The sequence below is a fragment of the Chamaea fasciata genome, unplaced genomic scaffold (genome assembly GCF_029207755.1).
Source record: "Chamaea fasciata isolate MVZ Bird 193981 ecotype frontalis unplaced genomic scaffold, bChaFas1.0.hap1 SCAF_2, whole genome shotgun sequence".
In the NCBI taxonomy this organism is placed as follows: Eukaryota; Metazoa; Chordata; class Aves; order Passeriformes; family Sylviidae; genus Chamaea; species Chamaea fasciata.
The window spans coordinates 115,477,581-115,498,126 of NW_027094087.1; the positions used below are offsets into that span (position 1 = coordinate 115,477,581).

At 49.6% G+C, this 20,546-nt stretch overlaps 1 protein-coding gene across 3 annotated transcripts in view; it reads left to right on the forward strand.

Annotated features, from left to right (window-relative positions):
• The window catches only part of RUNX1 (RUNX family transcription factor 1), a 179,874-nt gene that overhangs the window by 132,138 nt on the left and 27,190 nt on the right, over window positions 1–20,546 (forward strand). For 2 of the 3 annotated variants that reach the window (XM_066177189.1, XM_066177191.1), the window contains one exon: window positions 5,739–5,930. The exons of the other annotated variant lie outside the window; for it this stretch is intronic. In XM_066177189.1, the coding sequence (XP_066033286.1) occupies window positions 5,739–5,930 (192 nt within the window). The remainder of the gene's footprint in view (window positions 1–5,738; window positions 5,931–20,546) is intronic. 3 annotated transcript variants of the gene reach the window in all.

Below are 20,546 nucleotides of genomic sequence, written 5' to 3' on the forward strand. Positions count from 1 at the left end.
AGGGGAAAAAAATTCACTTTTCTCTTTTAATTGCTCCTTGTCAAAAAAAAAAAAAAAACAAACAACCTCTGGGGACACAGGGGAGGGGGAAGAGAGCGGTGGTTCCACCTCGTGTGAGCTCTGAGCCGAGGTCTTCCTTCAACAGCTGCGACTGCGAGCGATTTTCAGAAAAGATCTGTGGCCCAAGTGGTTCAGCAGCTTCCGAACACCTTCCTGCTGCTCTTTTTTTTGGGTTTTTTTTTTTCATCCTGGAATAAGGGAGGTGAGGGCTCTTGGTCACTCCCAAGCAGAGTGCTTGTCACAGGGTCACCTCCCGGCCTCGTTTCTCCGTCATTCCATTCTCCGCCTGGAAAAAAGGGTTAATTAACCCGGCCTGGCTTTCCCAGGGGTGAGCTGAGGAGACTCTGCCCGCTCCGGCGAGGTGTTTAGTGGGGAGCTTCAAAGCAAAGCTAATAAACACCCAAAACACAGGCCGCCCTCACAAAGGCCTTGCCTGTGCTTTGAGAGCGGCTTGGGAGAAGTATTTACGTTTGTGACGTTCTCCCGACACACTCCTTCACTCGTCTCCCGCACGGCTTCGCTGTCAAACAGGTTCCGCGCAGGCAGAGAAATAATAAATAGATTTTCTTTTTTTTTTTTTTTTTTTTTCTGGCTGGGTAAAGAGGGACTTTTGGAGCTGCAGCTTGAGGTGACGGTTGGCTGGCCCTTGGTTCTCAGCGTTTGCCACCCAGAATTGAACCGTAGGCGCGAAACCAGCAGAGTTCTCCCGAGGAAGGAACCCGGCGGTGCTGCTCTTTCTCTCTCTGCATCCACGAAAACGGAATTTCCTCAAATTCCGTTGGGATGAGGCAGATCTTGACGGTGCCCCTGCGCTCCTGGGAATGCCAGGCTGTGGAAAAGGAGGCTGAAATGCTCCCAGAATGCAGCTGGATGCTCTGGGGCAGCACAGGGAGGGGTGGGAGGGTCCAAGTTTCCCTCGGTGGACGCAGGGTATGAAGACACCTCGGAAATCAGGAGGAATTTTGGATGGCAGAGAGAATTTTGGACAGCAGGAGGGATTTTGTCACAGAACTTTGTTAAACATTCCAATGGGCTTCTCAGGGAGGTTTGGAGTCTCCTCCCTTGGAGATGTCACCTGGATGTGGCACTCAGTGCTCTGGGGTGGGGACAAGGTGGAGATGAGATCCATCTCTTTGGGGATGAGATCCATCTCTTTGGGGATGAGATCCATCTCTTTGGGGATGGGATCCATCTCTTTGGGGATGAGATCCATCTCTTTGGGGTGAGATCCATCTCTTTGGGGATGAGATCCATCTCTTTGGGGATGAGATCCATCTCTCTGGGGATGGGATCCATCTCTTTGGGGATGAGATCCATCTCTTTGGGGTGAGATCCATCTCTTTGGGGTGAGATCCATCTCTTTGGGGATGAGATCCATCTCTCTGGGGATGGGATCCATCTCTTTGGGGATGAGATCCATCTCTTTGGGGTGAGATCCATCTCTTTGGGGTGAGATCCATCTCTTTGGGGACGAGATCCATCTCTTTGGGGTGAGATCCGTCTCTTTGGGGATGAGATCCATCTCTTTGGGGATGAGATCCATCTCTTTGGGGATGAGATCCATCTCTTTGGGGTGAGATCCGTCTCTTTGGGGATGAGATCCATCTCTTTGGGGATGGGATCCATCTCTTTGGGGTGAGATCCGTCTCTTTGGGGATGGGATCCATCTCTTTGGGGTGAGATCCACCTCTTTGGGGATGAGATCCATCTCTTTGGGGTGAGATCCGTCTCTTTGGGGATGAGATCCATCTCTTTGGGGTGAGATCCGTCTCTTTGGGGATGAGATCCATCTCTTTGGGGATGGGATCCATCTCTTTGGGGTGAGATCCGTCTCTTTGGGGATGGGATCCATCTCTTTGGGGTGAGATCCACCTCTTTGGGGATGAGATCCATCTCTTTGGGGTGAGATCCGTCTCTTTGGGGATGAGATCCATCTCTTTGGGGTGAGATCCATCTCTTTGGGGATGGGATCCATCTCTTTGGGGCTGAGATCCATCTCTTTGGGGATGAGATCCATCTCTTTGGGGTGAGATCCATCTCTTTGGGGATGGGATCCATCTCTTTGGGGATGAGATCCATCTCTTTGGGGTGAGATCCATCTCTTTGGGGATGGGATCCATTTCTTTGGGGATGAGATCCATCTCTTTGGGGATGAGATCCGTCTCTTTGGGGATGAGATCCATCTCTTTGGGGGTGAGATCCATCTCTTTGGGGATGGGATCCATCTCTTTGGGGCTGAGATCCATCTCTTTGGGGATGAGATCCATCTCTTTGGGGTGAGATCCGTCTCTTTGGGGATGAGATCCATCTCTTTGGGGATGGGATCCATCTCTTTGGGGCTGAGATCCATCTCTTTGGGGATGAGATCCATCTCTTTGGGGGTGAGATCCATCTCTTTGGGGGTGAGATCCATCTCTTTGGGGTGAGATCCGTCTCTTTGGGGATGAGATCCATCTCTTTGGGGTGAGATCCGTCTCTTTGGGGTGAGATCCATCTCTTTGGGGATGAGATCCATCTCTTTGGGGTGAGATCCGTCTCTTTGGGGATGAGATCCATCTCTTTGGGGTGAGATCCATCTCTTTGGGGATGGGATCCATCTCTTTGGGGTGAGATCCGTCTCTTTGGGGATGAGATCCATCTCTTTGGGGATGAGATCCATCTCTTTGGGGGTGAGATCCATCTCTTTGGGGTGAGATCCATCTCTTTGGGGGTGAGATCCATCTCTTTGGGGCTGAGATCCATCTCTTTGGGGATGAGATCCGTCTCTTTGGGGGTGAGATCCATCTCTTTGGGGGTGAGATCCATCTCTTTGGGGATGAGATCCATCTCTTTGGAGGTGGGATCCATCTCTTTGGAGCTCTCCTTGGAGATCTTTGGATCTTTGACACACGAGAGCCTTCAAGGAGTGAAAAGAGGAGCTTTCCCAGTGGATGTTTGGATTTTGGGGAAGCCTGGATGTTCGGATTTGGGAAGCCTGGCAGGTTTTAAGGGGTACAGGGCACAGCTGGGACTCCATGGACTGGGAGGGCTTTGCCAACCTCAGGGATTCTTGGAATTCTGTGAGACCTGAGACCCTCCCACCAGCCTGGGAGCAGCCTGCAGGGTTCAGGAGAGGTGGGAGGGGAAGGGGAGGTCCCAGGGGCTCCAACTTGGCCTTCAAGTTTGAGGAGATGTCCAAGGAGAATCAGAAATCAGGGATAAATGCCAGCGTGAGGCTGCAGCTGGAAGGATGTGGCTCTTGGCTCGGCCAGCCCTGGGCTGAGCCTGCTGGAGCTTAAAATAATCCCCCTGGATGAGGGATTTTACACATCCCGTGGTGTGGCTCCACACGTTGGCCTTCACATCCAGGGTCAGGAGCCCAAGGCTTGAGGAACTTCCAGAGGTTTTTTCTCCGCTGACAAATGCAGCGTTTGCTCCTCACCAACCAGAACGTCAGATAAAAAAGTCCTTTTCATCTGCCTTTGCTTCTCTCCCCCTTTTTTTTTTATTTCTATTTTTTTTAAGCCCTAATGGGTGTCTTTAATGACAAAACCGCTGCAGTATAATATGTCTTTTTATATTTTAATTCCTCCCCCCCCCCACCCCTCCTCCCCTTGGGATAATTTACGGCACAGTGTGGAACCTGAGACAGTTCGAGCTGTGCCAAAAGGGCCCTGGCAAAGGGGAAGAAACGCCGAGCCACTGAGATTTGGAGCCATAAGACGAGTTATAAAATTTAATTTTAGAAATGCAGCTACTGGGAACTGCTTTTAAATGCACATTTTCCTTTTAGTGCATGAAATGGGCCTGTGTCTTGATTGAGCTGTCAGGGTGGCTTGAAAGAGTTCTCTGTAGAGGAAGGGGCCTGCAGGGCTCTGCAGAGAACTTTTTGCTGCTTATTCAGTGATATTCAGCATTGAGAGAGGGATTTTTCGGAATGTTTATGGATTAAATGCTAAGGGGGGACAGTGTGGAATAAGGAAGAGTGGATAAAAAAAGGAAAAGGATGCTGACTTTTTATATAATCACTGGATGGTTTGGGTTGAAAGAGACCTTAAAGATCATCCCATTCCAGCCCTGCCATGGGCAGGGACACTTCCCACTGTCCCCAATGTCCAACCTGGCCTTGGGCACTGCCAGGGATCCAGGGGCAGCCACAGCAAATCTGGGAATTCCATCCCAGCCCCTCCTCACCCTCCCAGGGAACAATTCCTCCCCAATATCCCATCCAACCCTTCCTTTTTTACCTTAAGGCCATTCCCCTTTTCCTTGTCACAAGTTCCCCTGCTTCTTCAGGGGAACAAGTAGAAAAATGAAGGTGTTTGACCTCTGGGCTGGAGATTTGAGCTGCATTCCTGGCAGGACACAACAGTGTCCGATGGAAAGGAGGACAAAAGATAAGGCACAAAGGTCCGTGAGGCAGCTGATGTCCTGAGACAAATCGAATGTGCAGAAATCGTGGAATCATAGAATAGAATCATGGAATATCCGGAGATGGAATAAACCCACAGGGATCATCCTGCCCAGCCCCTGGTCCGGCCCAGACCCCCCAACAATCCCCCCTGGGCATCCCTGGAGCACTGTCCAAAGGCTCCTGGAGCTCTGGCAGCCTCGGGGCCTTTGAAAATGCTGGGAGAGCTGGGAATGTTCAGCCTGGACAGGAGAAGCTTTGGGCTGAGCTCAGGGTGGCCTTGCAGGGCCTGAAGGAGCCCCAGGAAACCTGGAGAGGGACAATTCCCAAGGCATGGAGGGACAGGACACAGGGAACGGCTTCACACTGAAAAATGATGGGTTTAGATCAGATATTAGGAAAAGTTTCCTCCCTGGCAGGGTGGGGAGGTTCTAGAATAGAATTCTCAGATTTGCTGTGGCTGCCCCTGGATCCCTGGCAGTGTCCAAGGCCAGGTTGGACACTGGGGCTTGGAGCAGCCTGGGACAGTGGAAATGTGTCTCCTCAGTCCTTCCAGCTGAATCTGGATATGTCCCGATGCTGTCCTGGCTCTCTGGGACCTTCCCTGTCCCCTCCCAGCCCTGGAGCTTCATGGGGACTCCAAGGGCCACTCTGGGAAGTGCTGGGCCCTGTAATTCCCACGTGGCCGTGCCCAAGTCCCCCGTGCCCTGGCTGACACCCTGAATTCAGCATTTCCTCTCTTAGAGCTGAGGGACTGATGGGACCTCACGTTCCTGAAGCTCCCAGTGCCTCCAAGAGAAACCTCATTTTCCCAGTTTCAGTCCCGCCGGTGTTTATTTCCCATTCCTGTCCGTAAAGCCATGGCGGAAGAATCCAAAAGTGGGATTTGGTTTGATTTGTTATTTTATAGCCCTGGTGACAATCTGGGATTGAATTTCCGAGGAGTTATCCCAGTGCAGGTTTAGCACAGGGGCCGTTTCCTCGTTTTAGAAGGGTAGAAAGGCCTTGAAATTTGCAGTGGCTCTGGTTCTTCAGTCCAGGGCTGAAGATGAGATTGCAATGCAACCAAAAAAACAAAAAAACAAACAAAACAAAAGAAAAATTTAAAAAAAAAAAATCATCTCTTTTGATTTCAGTTTCATTCCAGACAGTCCCAGCTTAGGACCTTCACCGGCAGATCAGGGGTTGCAAAAACGAGGAAAAAAATTAAAAACAAGCCAAAAACCAAGCGACCTCATGTACCAAGCGAGCTTTTCTGATCTTTTTCCCCCCTCCCCTCCCACACTAGGACATCGTCAGAAAATAGACGAGCAGACAAAGCCCGGCAGCTTGTCCTTTTCTGAGCGCCTGAGCGAGCTGGAGCAGTTGCGTCGCACGGCCATGAGGGTCAGCCCACACCACCCAGCCCCCACACCCAACCCTCGAGCCTCCTTGAACCACAGCACAGCTTTTAACCCTCAGCCTCAGAGTCAGATCCAGGGTAAGTACCCGAAATCCTCCCCCCTGCTCGCCCACCTCCATCCCTGCGGCCTCCGGGGGCTCACGTCCATCTCTTTGGGGTTCTCTTTGGAGATCTTTGAATTTTTGACACATGAGAGTCTTTAAGGAGTGAAAAGAGGAGCTTCCCAGTGGATGTTTGGATTTTGGGAAGGCTGGAAGCTTTTAAGGTGCCCATTGTAATCCTCCCTTTGCTCGCCCACCTCCATCCCTGCAGCATATGGGGCTCACAGCCCTGCTAGGCTTTCATGTCTTTGTGGATCACCTTGGAGATCTCTGGACCTTTGACACATGAGAGTCTTTAAGGAGTGAAAAGAGGAGCTTCCCAGTGGGTGTTTGGATTTTGGGAAGGCTGGATGTCTGAATTTGGGAAGCCTGGCAGGTTTTCAGGTGCCCATTCTAATCCTCCCTTCACTCATCCATCTCCATCCCCGTGGCCTATGGGGGCTCAAATCTATCTCTTTGGGGCTCTACTTGGAGATCTTTGGATCTTTGACATGTGAGAGTCTTTAAGGAGTGAAAAGAGGGGCTTTCCAGTGGGTGTTTGGATTTGGGGAAGGCTGGAAGCTTTTAAGGTGCCCATTGTAATCCTCCCTTTGCTCGCCCGCCTGCATCCCTGCAGCATATGGGGCTCACAGCCCTGCTGGGCTTTCATGTCTTTGTGGATCACCTTGGAGATCTCTGGACCTTTGACATGTGAGAGTCTTTAAGGAGTGAAAAGCGGGGCTTTCCCAATGGATGTTTGGATTTTGGGAAGGCTGGTTGTCTGAATTCGGGATTTTGGGAAGTCTGGCAGGTTTTAAGGTGCCCATTGTAATCCTCCCTTTGCTCACCCACCACCATCCCTGCAGCCTACAAGGGCTCACGTTCATCTCTTTGGGGCTCTCCTTGGAGATCTTTGGATCTTTGACATGTGAGAGTCTTTAAGGAGTGAAAAGAGGAGCTTCCCAGTGGGTGTTTGGATTTGGGGAAGGCTGGATGTCTGAATTTGGGAAGCCTGGCAGGTTTTCAGGTGCCCATTGTAATCCTCCCTTCACTCATCCATCTCCATCCCCGTGGCCTATGGGGGCTCAAATCTATCTCTTTGGGGCTCTACTTGGAGATATTTGGATCTTTGACATGTGAGAGTCTTTAAGGAGTGAAAAGAGGGGCTTTCCAGTGGGTGTTTGGATTTGGGGAAGGCTGGAAGCTTTTAAGGTGCCCATTGTAATCCTCCCTTTGCTCGCCTGCCTGCATCCCTGCAGTGTATGGGGCTCACAGCCCTGCTGGGCTTTCATGTCTTTGTGGATCACCTTGGAGATCTCTGGACCTTTGACATGTGAGAGTCTTTAAGGAGTGAAAAGCAGGGCTTTCCCAACGGATGTTTGGATTTTGGGAAGGCTGGATGTCTGAATTTGGGATTTTGGGAAGTCTGGCAGGTGTTAAGGTGCTGTAATCCTCCCTTCATTCACCCACCTCCATCCCTGCTGCCTATGGGGGCTCATGTCCATCTCTTTGGGGCTCTCCTTGGAGATCTTTGGATCTTTGACACATGAGAGCCTTCAAGGAGTTAAAAGAGGAGTTTCCCAATGAATGTTTGGATTCTGGGAAGCCTGGCAGGTTTTAAGGGGTCCGTTCTGATACTCCCCCACTCGCCCACCTCCACCCTGTGGCCTACAGAGGGTTGCAGCCCTGCTGTGCTTCCATTGCTTCTTGGACATCTTTGACAAGTGAGAGCCTTTAAGGAGTGAAAAGAGGGGTTTCCCAGCGGATGTCTGGATTTGGGGAAGTCTGGATGTTTGAATTTGGGAAAGTGGGAAGCCTGGCAGGTTTTAAAGGGGCCCGTTCTGTGTCGTCCCAGCATCAGCTCACGGGTTTTGTTTGCCTCGTAACACTCGCAAAACCACTGTTGTCTTGCAAAGCCAGGCCTTGTTCCAGGTGTATTTCCAAGTGGATTTTTGGCCATGGGTGTGCTGGAGAACGAGGGAAATACTGTCAAAACCTTGCTTTGACCTCTCCCAGGAAGGCAGCAGCAAAGAGAGCTTTGCAAAGTGCTTCCTCCCCCCAGAATTACCTCTGAGCGCTGAGACTTTCTCAGGACAGGCTGCTTTGGGAGGTATTTCTGTGGCTGGTGGTTTTCCAGGGGGTTTTGTTGGAATGAAAACATGCCAAAGGGGTCACTCAGGGGGCTGATTTCCTCCCAGGCTCGGATGAAACGGAGTCATCCAGCTTGGAATCTTCTCGGGCATCCCCTAGTGCTGAGTCTGTCCCTGCTAAAATTCCTGCTGGAATTTGGGCAGTGGGTCAGGTCACTGAGCCGTTCCCATCAAAAATGCAGATTCATGGGGAGATGGACCCAAAAAAGTGGGAGAATGTTGGTTTTAGCAGGTGCTGTTCCTAACAGAGTTTTCCTGTCCTCTTCCAAGCAGAAGGAAATGGGCTCAGTCAAGGTTCTCTGCTGGGGTTTTGGAGAGGAATAGTCACAGGGAATCAGGAGAAGTTCTTATTTTGGGATTTATTCCTGAGAGCAGGGTGCTCTTTCCTGCAGGCAGGAAAGGTTTTCACTCACCTCAGGCAACACTTGACACTCTCCTTTATTCCCAGGGCTTTGGAAGGTCCGTGGCTTAGTGGAATTGTTGCAAACCTGCTGGGTTTGGGTTTTTTTTGGGAATCATAGAATCAGGGAATGGTTTGGGTTGGAAAGGACCTTAAAGATGATTTAGTTTCAACCCGAACCATGGGCAGGGACGCCTTCCACTATCCCAGGTTGCTCCAAGCCCAGTCCAAGCTGGCCTTGGACACTTCCAAGGATGGGGCAGCCACAAAATTCTGTGGGCAACCCGTGCCTTCCTCACAGGGAAGATTTTCTCCCCGGAATCCCAGTCTAACCATACTGAACCCTACTGATTTTTCTGCTAAAAATCAATGATTTATCATGTGCTGTACAAAACAAAAAGAAATTGGAAAGAAGCACAGCTCCTTCCCCTTGCTGGAGCAATTCCAGGTCAGCTCGGATGAAGGATCCAACCCCTTCACATGCCCCTCACTTTTGCAGGGTAAACCATGGTGGGTTTCTCCTGCTCACAGCTCAGTTCCTATTAAAAAAAAAAAAAAAAAAAAAAAAAGAAAACCACACAAATTTTATTGTAGGTTGCTATAAAAAACACTCAAATGTTTTTTGTGGGTTCCCATAAAGAAGCCCCCAAATTTTATTGTGGCTGCTCAGCAGCCAGAGCAGACGTGGGTGGAGGTATCGGTGGCAGCCTCACATCCTTCAGCTCCTTGGGAACACCTTCTGCTCGGCAAAATATCAGCTTTAACACCCAGGGTCCCTCTTCCCTGCCTCCCTGCGGAATTCCTGATGGGTTCTGTGGGAAATCCAGGCACAGAAAATTCCCAAAACCTCGTGCATGCAGGCCCAAATACAGCAGAGAACACAGGGTTGGACTTGAGGCCTCAGAAAAGGCTTCCAGGTCTAGAGACCAGAAGCAAGAATGTGGATTTGTAGTTCGAGCAGAGCCAGATTAAGCCAGGCAGTGAAAAGTTTTAAAGCTTTAAAGTTAAGATATAGAAGTAGTTATAAAAGTAATAAGAAGCTTTAAGGTGCAGTTCTGTAGGATTGTGTGTCGCTCTAGGATTTGATTTTAAAAATCCACACTCAAAATCCAAGTTCAATTGGCCATTGGTGTGAAAGTGGAAACAATCTGTGTGGCAGCAGATCGTTGGCTAATAAACCTTTAAAACTCCTTGTAACCTGTGCTCTTGTGACCACTGGCCACGAACTCCTGGTGTTTGTGGTGAAGACGTTCTCACTCCTTGAGGCTGAGGCAACAAATCATGTTTTAAGACGTCTCCCAGTGGTCCCATCTCTCTTAAAATTCCCGATGGGTTTTTCCTGCTGGAAATAGCTGGAATAGCTGGAGGAGGTGGTTGGGCTTTGCTGTTTCAAACAGGATTTAATGTGTTTCACCTGTGGCTGTAGCTCAGCCATGGATGTTTCCTCGCGGATGTTCTCCTCTTCTCCTGGTTCCACTTTCCCTCCCGAAGGTGTGTTATCCACTGAGGATGGAATTGGGGAGGTTTGCAGTGGTTATCAGGAAAATAAACCCCAAATTGAAGCCTCTCTCATTTACCTGTTGCCATCATCACCTTTTAACTTCCAGGGCTCATCTTTTCAGGGTCACCTTAGCACAGCAGGAAAAAAAAAAGGGAAAAAAACTCCAGGACCATTGTTTTTTTTTCCCTCGGTGATCAGAGTGTGGTTGGATTAGGGTTGATCTCCTGTGTGAGCTGGGACATTTCATTTTTTTCTATTATTATTATTATTATTATTATTGTTATTATTACTATTATTGTTATTGTTGTTGTTGTTGTTTGTTTGTTTATTCAGTTTCAGAGCAGAGGCTTCCAAAACAAGGGAGGGAAGGGAGAATGAGGAAAGGCTGGCACAGCTGGGATTGTTCAGCCTGGACAGGAGAAGCTTTGGGCTGAGCTCAGGGTGGCCTTGCAGGGCCTGAAGGAGCCCCAGGAAACCTGGAGAGAGACAATTCCCAAGGCACGGAGGGACAGGACACAGGGAATGGCTTCCCAGTGCTAGAAGGGAGGTTTATATTGGATATTAGGAAGGAATTGTTCCCTGGGATGGCAGTGAGGGTCTAGAATGGAATTCCCAGATTTGCTGTGGCTGCCCCTGGATCCCTGGCAGTGCCCAAGGCCAGGTTGGACACTGGGGACAGTGGGAGGTGTCCCTGCCCATGGCAGGGGGTGGAACAAAATGATCTTTGAGATCCCTTCCAACCCAAACCAGTCTGGGATTCTGTGATTCCAGGAGAACCAAAACCATCCTGAACATCTCATTTCACACCTTCCTGCCCGTTTTGCATCCTGCAGCATTTCTCAGTTGGGGAGAGCACAAAATCCTTTCCGTAGGACCAAACCCCCGTCCACTGCTGAACTCCAAGCAATATCCCAAAATTTTGCTTTAACTCCCACCAGTAGGAACCACGAGTTGATGCTCCACTCATCCAAACCCACTCGTCTTTTTTTAATAAAAACAAAACCAAAACTAAAATCGACATCTCAGAGCAGTTCTTGGACTGCAAGGGGCAGGTTGCCATGCCACCAAACCACTGTTTATTTGTTGAGGTTTTCAGCTAGAAAAGGACTGAGGGCAATTTTAACTTCCTATTTGAGCGAGCCTCGAAGGGGAGAACAAAACCACTTGTGTCACGGATTCAAATCCACGTTAAGGGTGGAATTCAGAGCCCATAAATGGCTTTAATCGAGTTTTCCGCTTCTTTCATATCACAAGGAGGGAGCCACGTCCACCTGTTCCCTTGGAAGTTTTAACCATGGCCAATTCCCAGACCAAAGGGGAGCAGGAGGGGAGGAAAATCTTCCACCACATGGTTTGAGTTGAGAGATTATTTTGTGCCAGGACCGAGTGTAAAGTGTCAAAGGGTTTGACCTCCACGCCCAGAAAAAGGAGATTCCGACCTCAACTCACCCCTTCCTTTGTGAAGAGGGGGGGGGAAAAAAAAACCCACCAGGCAGAGCCACGCGAGCTGTGCTGAGGGGTTTAAAACCTTGAGAAGACTCTACATTACGAATATAAATTCAAAATGTAAATCTGAAACTGAACTATAAATACAAATTTAAAATATAAATTTTAAACCGAACTATAAATTTACTTTTATAATAAATGTAAATCTATCTGTGTATTAAGGTCGAGTTTCTCCCAACAGCGGCCCGCTAAATCCGCAATTCCCTAATTTTACGGTGGTCCAAGTTAACCAGAGTGGGGTAATTCCAAAAAAAAAAAAGTTCCGAGCATAAGGTTCCTTTACAGCAGAATATTTTTTGGCGGGGCCAACGGAAATATTTGAAAATTCAGGCCCAGAAGATTCTTGTGGAGGCAGCGATGTGGAGTTAAGAAATTGCGTAAATAAATGGGGGGGTCAGGAATATCATCCAAAAATGTGCAATTAAATTACTTTTTTTTTTTTTTAAATTAGCCCACAAAATGTTCACAGAATCACAGACCAAAAAAAAATGGTTTGGGTTGGAAAAGAACCTTAAAACCAAGCAGGGAAACCTCCCCTGGTCCAGGTTGCTCCAAGCCCCATCCAAACCTGGCCTGGAATATTCTTCACTGTTTTCCAGCTGTTTGTTGTTGGTTTCACCTGGGGATTTATTAATTATTTACTGAAAAATATATTAAATCAAGTTATTTCCTCCAGGGAAAAACAAATAATCACTTGAAGCTACACCTCTGATTCTTTTTTTAGGCTTTTGATAACCTTCAAATACCTGAGTTTGTTTTGTTTTGTTTTTTTTTTTAAAGCAAACTTTGTAACCTTAGATGTTCGGTTCCCCACTTTTATGACCAAATCTAAAATCCCTGGAAACGAGAGGCTGGAATAAAACTGCTGACAGCTCTTGAAGGGAAGAATTAGCCCTGAATGCAAAGCGAGGGAGATCATTTAAAGCTCAGCCCTTTGAATTAACACCAAACAGGAGGGCTGAGGGATTATTTTGTTAACGAGCCGGCCTTTTGTCTTCCTCCAGGTGCACCACACTTTGTTTTAAGAGACATTTCAAGGTCCTTGCTATCGGGATCTTGGACAAAAAAAAAACCAAAACCAGAAAAAACCCACAGCCTGGGTTTATCAGGGTTCCCAGGAACCGGTGAAAAGCAGGAGAGTCAAGGGCAGCGCTGAAACCGGGGAATTACAGCAGCTTTGTTCCCTCTCCGCCTGCATCCAGCCCCAATTTTTAATATTTCTGGTTTTAATTTCGCTTCATGAGCTGTGCTTTAATAGAATCAGAAGAATTTGCAGCGTTTCAGAAGGGATTTGATGGGGTTGTCACTCTGCCCCCACGCTTTGCTGCTGGAAAATGCAGTTTCCAAGTGATTTTGGGGCATTGGGATTGAAGTGCTCGCAGGTCCCGGACAGATTCAGAGCCTCCCAGGGTCAGGGAATTCCCAGCTCCTCATGTGTAGGTTAAAAACTGATCCATTTCCATTCCCTTTGGACACCAGGATCAGAGAATTCCCAGCTCTTCCCGTTGTGCCACGGGATAAAAACTGATCTATTTCCATTCCCTTTGGACACCAGGATCAGAAAATTCCCAGCTCTTCCCGTTGTGCCATGGGTTAGAAACTGATCTATTTCCATTCCCTTTGGCCACCAGGATCAGAGAATTCCCAGCTCTTCCCGTTGTGCCATGGGTTAGAAACTGATCTATTTCCATTCCCTTTGGCCACCAGGATCAGAGAATTCCCAGCTCTTCCCGTTGTGCCATGAGTTAGAAACTGATCTATTTCCATTCCCTTTGGCCACCAGGATCAGAGAATTCCCAGCTCTTCCCGTTGTGCCATGGGTTAGAAACTGATCTATTTCCATTCCCTTTGGACACTCTGGTGTCTCCCTGTGTTTCACCCAGCACGTGGCGCTTTCCCAGCAGATCATCCCCTTCCCACTGGATTCAAGACCTCTCCATCCCAAAAAACAGCCCCTGGAATGTCGAGCTGGTGCTGCCTGAGCTTGGCATTTCTCCTCTGCTCCTTCCTGCCCTGGATGGGCCTGGATCCAGCACTTCTGGATGTCCTCTCCACCCCCAGAGGGTTTCCCCACCACGATTTGTGTCATGTCCATCCTGATCAGGGAAAATCCCCTTTAATGGATCCTCTCCTCCATCTCCTGGAGTGGGAATTTCCACCGGGATCCTGCTCTGGATGAGGAGGAGGAGGAAATGATCTTCCTCCTTCCCACTCCCTTCCGTGTCAGCAGCCCCCAAAATCTCCAGTGTGGGGAAAAGAAGGAGCTGAAACCACCCCGTGGTGGGGACCTGGAGCTCCAGTGCCACAGGAAATTTGTGGAAGTGATGATGCTTTCCCAAAAATACTTTGCCAACCAAATCCGTGGAGCTGGCAGGGCTTCCATCAAAAAAAGAATTTTTCTAAATATCTTTTCCCTGAGAGTGCAGGATCATCCTGGTGTCCGTTTGTGGTGTCACAAACCAGTTTGCATCCAGGCTGGGTTGGCGCACACAGAACAATTCCTCTGGAATTCTGACCCGTGGAAATCCAGTCGGAAAAAATCCCGGCTTTTTTCACACCTCCCTGCTACAAATAGAAACATAAACTTCCTGTTTTATAGAGTTGTAGAATTATCTGGGTTGGAAGGGACTTTCAAAATCATCTCTGTGGCTGGCCCTGGATCCCTGGAAGTGTCCAAGGTCAGGTTGGATAGGATTTGGAGCAGCCTGGGATCATGGAAAGTGTCCCTGCCCTGGATTTGGATGATTTTTAAGCTCCCTTCCAACCCCAACCATTCCATGATCCTCTAAAATGTGCACAATAAACTAAATAACTGCAGTTACTAGAGAATTATTATATATCAATATATTGTCCATTTTTCTCTTGGCTCTGCCCCTCCACATCTTTTTTTTTCACTCAATCATTTCATCCCCTCTGGAATGGGAGCCACGTCTTCCACGGGCTCCCTAAAGTCTGCAATTCCGTCTGGATCCTCCCCAAAGGCTAAAATTCGGTGACTGTCACAGATCATCTCTGCCAAGCCTTTGCCCCCTGAGCTGTGACACAGCACAGGGGGTGGTGACACCCAGCAATGGGAGCAGCCTCAGGAATTCCAACTTTATCCCTGGGAGATTTCCCTGGCAGCAGCTTGAGGCAGAACAATTGGAGAACGACGCAGGTGGGAAATGCAATCGGGGGCCTTGATTTAAAGGAGGGGTTGGCAGAGCCGGATCAATTCGGTTTTCCAGAGGAAGGACAATTCCAAGCATTAACCACGGCAGGGAGGCTCTGGGAGGGAGCAGAACCATTTGGTGCTGGCTCCAGAACAAGTTTTTCTCCTCTTAAACTGTCAAGTGAATTTAGGCTGGAAATGAGGAGACGGTTCCGAAGGATCAGAGCAGCCCTGGATGTCTTCCAGAGGCACTCGAACACACGAGGATGGAGTTTAAGATGGATTTTGCCCTGTAAGTGCAGAGCACGAGGTGTGGCTGGGCTGCAGGGCCCAGGAGATGCTCTCCAGGCCCGTCTTTGCTTCCATTCAATCAATTCTCTGTGCCGCTGGCTTCATCCAGGGAGTTTTGATTCTCCAGGACAGGCAGGAGAACGTTTGGGACCTTTTCTCTCTGCTCTGGAGCCGGGCTGGGAGAGCTGGGGGTGCTCCAGGGAGAGCTCCGAGCCCCTGGCAGGGCCCGAAGGGGCTCCAGGAGAGCTGCACAGGGACTGGGGACAAGGGATGGAGGGACAGGACACAGGGAATGGCTTCAAAGTAGGGTTTGATGGGATCTTGGGAAACAGGAATTGTTCCCTGGCAGGGTGAGGATGGAATTCCCAGATTTGCTGTGGCTGCCCCTGGATCCCTGGCAGTGCCCAAGGCCAGGTTGGACACTGGGGCTTGGAGCAGCCTGGGACAGTGGAAAGGTGTCCCTGCACACGACAGGGAGTTGGACTGGGATGGTCTTTAAGGTCCTTTCCAACCCAAACCATTCCATGATTCCAGGTTTCCATGACTCCCTGATTCCATGAGCCTCAACCCTTCCCTCTGTTGATTCTCAGTCTCAAGAGAAAACCTTTCCCTGCAAACTCCCACTTTGGACCTCCAGGTCCTCAACAATTCCCTGGATAAATCCCACCTGTGCTGAAGCCTCCGTTGCCTTTCCAGCACCGGGATCTGTCCAGAATTCCTTCCCTTCAGCCACAGATTTGTCCCTCTTTCGTCCTCTCCCACACGAGGCAGAGCGAGGTGAGGATCCAATTCCTCAACACCTGCCCGTGTTCCCGGCTGCATTCCCAGCTCCAGGGCCTCAGCCTTGCTCAACAGCTTCCCATCCAGCTTGGAAAACAAAAAACAAAACAAAACAAAACAAAAAGGGCTTGAAATTGTTTGGCTTTTTCCATCAGCTAATGGAAAGAGTTATGTCATGGCGGTTAATCCGCAAGATTTCCAAGTGTCGATATATTTGAGATATCCATCTTCATATTCCAAATGTCTGGCGCTTCCTGGGGTTGGAAAAGCAACAGATGAAGCAACAAATATGTTCTCAGTCCCCAGGCAGCACCTCCACTTCCACCGATTTTTTTTTCTCCTGCTTTTTTCCCCACTTTTTTCCCCCACCGCGTGGAGCATCCTCAAGGATAACTCTAAATAACAACAACAACAAAAAAGGAAATCTTGGATTTCAAGCAGAGAAGTTGAGAGATCTGCCTTTTGTTCTGCCTTTTGACATCAACTCCATGATTTCTTAAATTGAGAGTTTGAGAATTTTTTTTTTTTTTTTTTTGACAGAGCACTTAGGAAAACTCAGGAAGCACAAAGGTGTTTCAGGAGGACTTTTGAAGGTGTCCGAGCACCTAAACCACGGAGAAACCAGTCCCCAGGGTCTCCTCTGCTTTTGGAAAAAATTTTCTCCCTCAGTCTTTAGGCAGCTCCAAAATTGGGCAGCTCATGCCCGGGCACAGTTTTATTTTCATCAGTCAGTCCACGTCTTTTAGGGAGGACTGATGGATCCTGAGAGCAGGGCTGGCAGGCAGGGACAAGTATTCCCAACTCAGTTTTGGGCTTGCACGGCGATTCCTTCCTTGCTTTGTTTGGTTTGATCCCCTTCCACTCCCCGAGCCCTTCCCCGTTATGTCCTTGGGAAGGTGGAGCTGAGTTCTGACCCAGGGCAGGAACTTTGTGCCAGGATTGTCCCAGAGAATTCCCTGGGCTCGTTCCTTGCTCCTTGATCTCCCTCACCTCTCCAAGGTGGAGCCTCTGCCTGCTCTTCCCCTCGTTTTTTTGGGGGCAGCATCTTTCAGCTTGACCTCAGGGACCATTTCTGTCTCCTGGAGCTCTTCCTTTTCCATGGAAACACCTCAGCCTGGCTCCCTGCTCTTTCCCTGGGCTAATCTCATCTCATCCTGGAGGTGTTTAAAGCAAATATCTCTGCCTGCCCCACAGGGCAGCTTTAAACTGGATGTTGGGAAGGAATTGTTCCCCCATGAGGCTGAGGAGGCCCTGGAACAGAATTCCCAGAGAAGTTGTGGCTGCCCCTGGATCCCTGGAAGTGTCCAAGGCCAGCTTGGAGCAACGTGGGAGAGTGGAAGGTGTCCCTGCCCAAAATGATCTTTAAGGTCCCTTCTAAACCAAACCATTCCACGATTCTGAAGTTTGGATGGCAAACGTTCAGCATTTGAGGGTTTGGGTTTTTTTTCCACGTTTGGGGTTGTTCCCCACTGGCTCCTCAAAGCATTTTCTTGGCCTTTGAACGTCCCAGTCATGAGGAAGATGAAAAGCACTGATTGCAAAACTCTGGTAAATCAAACCTCTCCCGAGTCGATCCTTTCCACGGCATTCTCCTCTCTTAATCCCCTCTTGGCAGAACACGCCAAGGTTTGGATAGCAGAGCTCGAGTTACCTTCCGTGGTCAATAAAACAAAACAAAACAAAAAACAAATCAATAAATGAGGGCTCCTTACCCTGAAAACAAACACCCGCTGAAAACAGCCCCTCCTTCACCTGGTGCTGCCCGGGTGCCAGAAGATGCCGCTGGGATTTTGTAACTGAAGGTTGTTCTTTGCCCTCGGATCCTGAATTGAACATCTCCAAACTTGAGCTGTTGTTGGGGGCCGGGCTCTGCTCCCGGGGAACAGGGACAGGGTGAGAGGAGACAGCCTCGAGCTGTGCCAGGGACGGTTTAGTCGGATAAGGAGGGAAAATTTCTTCCTGGAAAAAGGCAGTCAGGCCTTGGAAAGAGCTGCCCAGGGAGGTTTGGAGGTGTCCAGGGAAGGGCTGAACGTGGCTCTCGGTGCTCTGGGCTGGGTGGGCATCAGGCACGTGATCTTGGAGGTCTTTTCCAACCTTAATTCTGGGATTTACCCTTTCAAAGGCTCCTCTGCCAGACCTTGACCAGGACGCTGCATCAAACGGGATGGTTCCCTCAGGAGCCAGAGCTCACAGGGCTCCTTTTATCTGCCTGAGTACACAAACCACCCTTAGCAAACTCCTGGCCCGAGTTTTCCCTGTGTGTTCAGCCTATTACGGCCCCAAACAAACGGGGATTGTTCACAGGAGAGGAACAATGGGCAGGGATGTGCCGGAGGAGGCAATCATTGACCTGGGGAAGTGCACATTAGATAATCAAACAGGCTCCATCTGACCATTCCCAGCCTGGCTGTACAACTCTGCTCTTAAAAAGCATCGAAAAAACACAAGGAGATTCAAGAGGGCCGTTTAAAAAATCGTGGGTTTGCTCTCAGGTCGGGTTTGAATTCCAGCAAGAAATTCCCAGATCTGTGTCAGAGGTTTCTTGGGTTTGCCTGTGTGGGGCAAAATGCTCAGTTCAATGTCAGGGATCCTGGGAGCTTCCAGGGTTTATTGCTCAGCTTCAGGAACTTTCAGAGCTATTTACCCAAAGAGATGTTTGGAATGTCTTTGGTCAGGTGCACAAAAAATGGGATAGAAATAGAAATGACTGGAAGCAGGAACTATTGGAGTTTGCATGTTCTGTCAGAAACTGTTTGGATTTGGGACCTTAAGGATCATCCAGTGCCACCCCTGGATGGGCAGGGACACTTCCACTGTCCCAGGCTTCTCCAAGCCCCAATGTCCAACCTGGCCTTGGGCACTGCCAGGGATCCAGGGGCAGCCACAGCAAATCTGGGAATTCCATCCCAGCCCCTTCCCCACCCTCCCAGGGAAGGATTTTTTTCCCAACATCCCACCTAAACTTGTCATTTCTCAGTGTGAAGCCATTCCCTGTGTCCTGTCCCTGCAGCCCTTGGGAATTGTCTCTCCAGGTTTCCTGGGGCTCCTTCAGGCCCTGCAAGGCCACCCTGAGCTCAGCCCAAAGCTTCTCCTGTCCAGGCTGAACAATCCCACTTCTTCTTGACCTTTTGCACGTTTAGTTACAGTTATCAATTATTTTACGTATCACTTGCCCAATTTGGGCTCTCTCAGCTCCTTGGGAATTAAATTCAGGTGATAAATACCAGCAAAATGAAACCAAAATTCCTTTGCATGGGGGAAAAAAATTTCCCGTAAATTGCTTCATCCTCTGGTCCGTAGGAAAGACAACACTGAGTGAAAGGAAACTTGATTTTACTGGGGTGATGATTTACAAGGGGAGCACTGGTGGTGCTTTCAGCTCTCGTTGCATGAAGGTGGATTTCACCTTCCAATTCCCACGTCTAAACAATGCTCCTCGTTCTGTAACCTGTGAATAACTGCCTCAGAGCTCCGTGCCTTTGATATCCTGGAGAGCTACATAAAGACGAGCAATTTGCCTTGCAAAACCATCGGCGAATTTGAATTGAGGATTAATCAGTTCACGGCGGGGGGAGGAATCCACCAGCCAACAGGAGCTGCTCTGCCACACAGCTTAGAAGGGAACATTTGTGTTCACTTGGAAAGGGGAAAAGTGGGAAATGCAGGAAAAGCCCTGGGGGTGCTGGTGCCAGGGGCTGGAGATGAGCCCAGGGGTGCCCAGGTGGGCAAGAGGCCCCTGGGCTGGATGAGGAATTGTGTGTCCAGCAGGAGCAGGGCAGGGATTGTCCCTCTGTGCTCCAGGGCTGTGTCCAGTTGTGGCTCCTGCAGGAGAGCCCTGGAGGGGCTGGAGCGTGTCCAGGGCAGGGCAGGGAGCTGGGGAAGGGGCTGGAGCCCCAGGAGGGGCTGAGGGAGCTGGGCAAGGGCTGAGCCTGGGAGAGAAAGGAGGCTCAGGGGGGACCTGGTGGCTCTGCACAAGTCCCTGCCAGGAGGGGACAGCCGGGGGGGGTCGGGCTTGCTCCCCAGGGAACAGGGACAGCAGGAGAGGGAACGGGCCTCGGGCTGGCCCAGGGGAGGCTCAGCTTGGCCAGCAGCAGGAATTTCCCCCATGGAAAGGGTGCTCAGGCCTTGGAAAAGAGCTGCCCAGGGAGCTTTGGAGCGCCCGTCCCTGGGGGGGGTCACCTGGAGGTGGCACTCAGAGCTCCGGGCTGGGGACAAGGTGGGACTGCCTGGGCTGGGAGGGCTTTTCCACCCTTGGGAATTCCATGGAAAGGGAAGGAGACATTTCAAGTGAGGGAAACCCGTCCCTGGGTGTTTGTGCCAGGCTCTTGTGTCCAGGGTGGTCTCCAGCATCCACCTCCCCCTGCCTTGGCCAGCAGGAGCTGCAGGTGGATGGGGGCCAGGAGCAGCCTGGAACCTGCAGGAGACATGGAGGGAGGAAAGGAGGGGAGAAAGAGAGAGAGAGAAAGAGAGGGAAAGAGAGAAAGAGAGAAAGAAAGAGAGAGAGAAAGAAAGAGAGAAAGAGAGAAAGAGAGAAAGAGAGAAAGAGAGAAGGAAAGAGAGAGAAGAGAGAGAAAGAAAGAGAGAAAGAAAGAAAGAAAGAAGAGAGAGAAAGAGAAAGAGAGAAAGAGAGAAAAGAGAGAAAGAGAGAAAGAAAGAGAGAGAGAAAGAGAGAAAGAGAGAGAGAGAGAGAGAAAGAGAGAAAGAAAGAGAGAAAGAGAGAAAGAAAGAAAGAGGGAAAGAAAGAGAGAGAGAAAGAGAGAGAGAGAAAGAAAGAAAGAAAGAAAGAAAGAAAGAAAGAAAGAGAGAAAGAAAGAAAGAAAGAAAGAAAGAGAGAA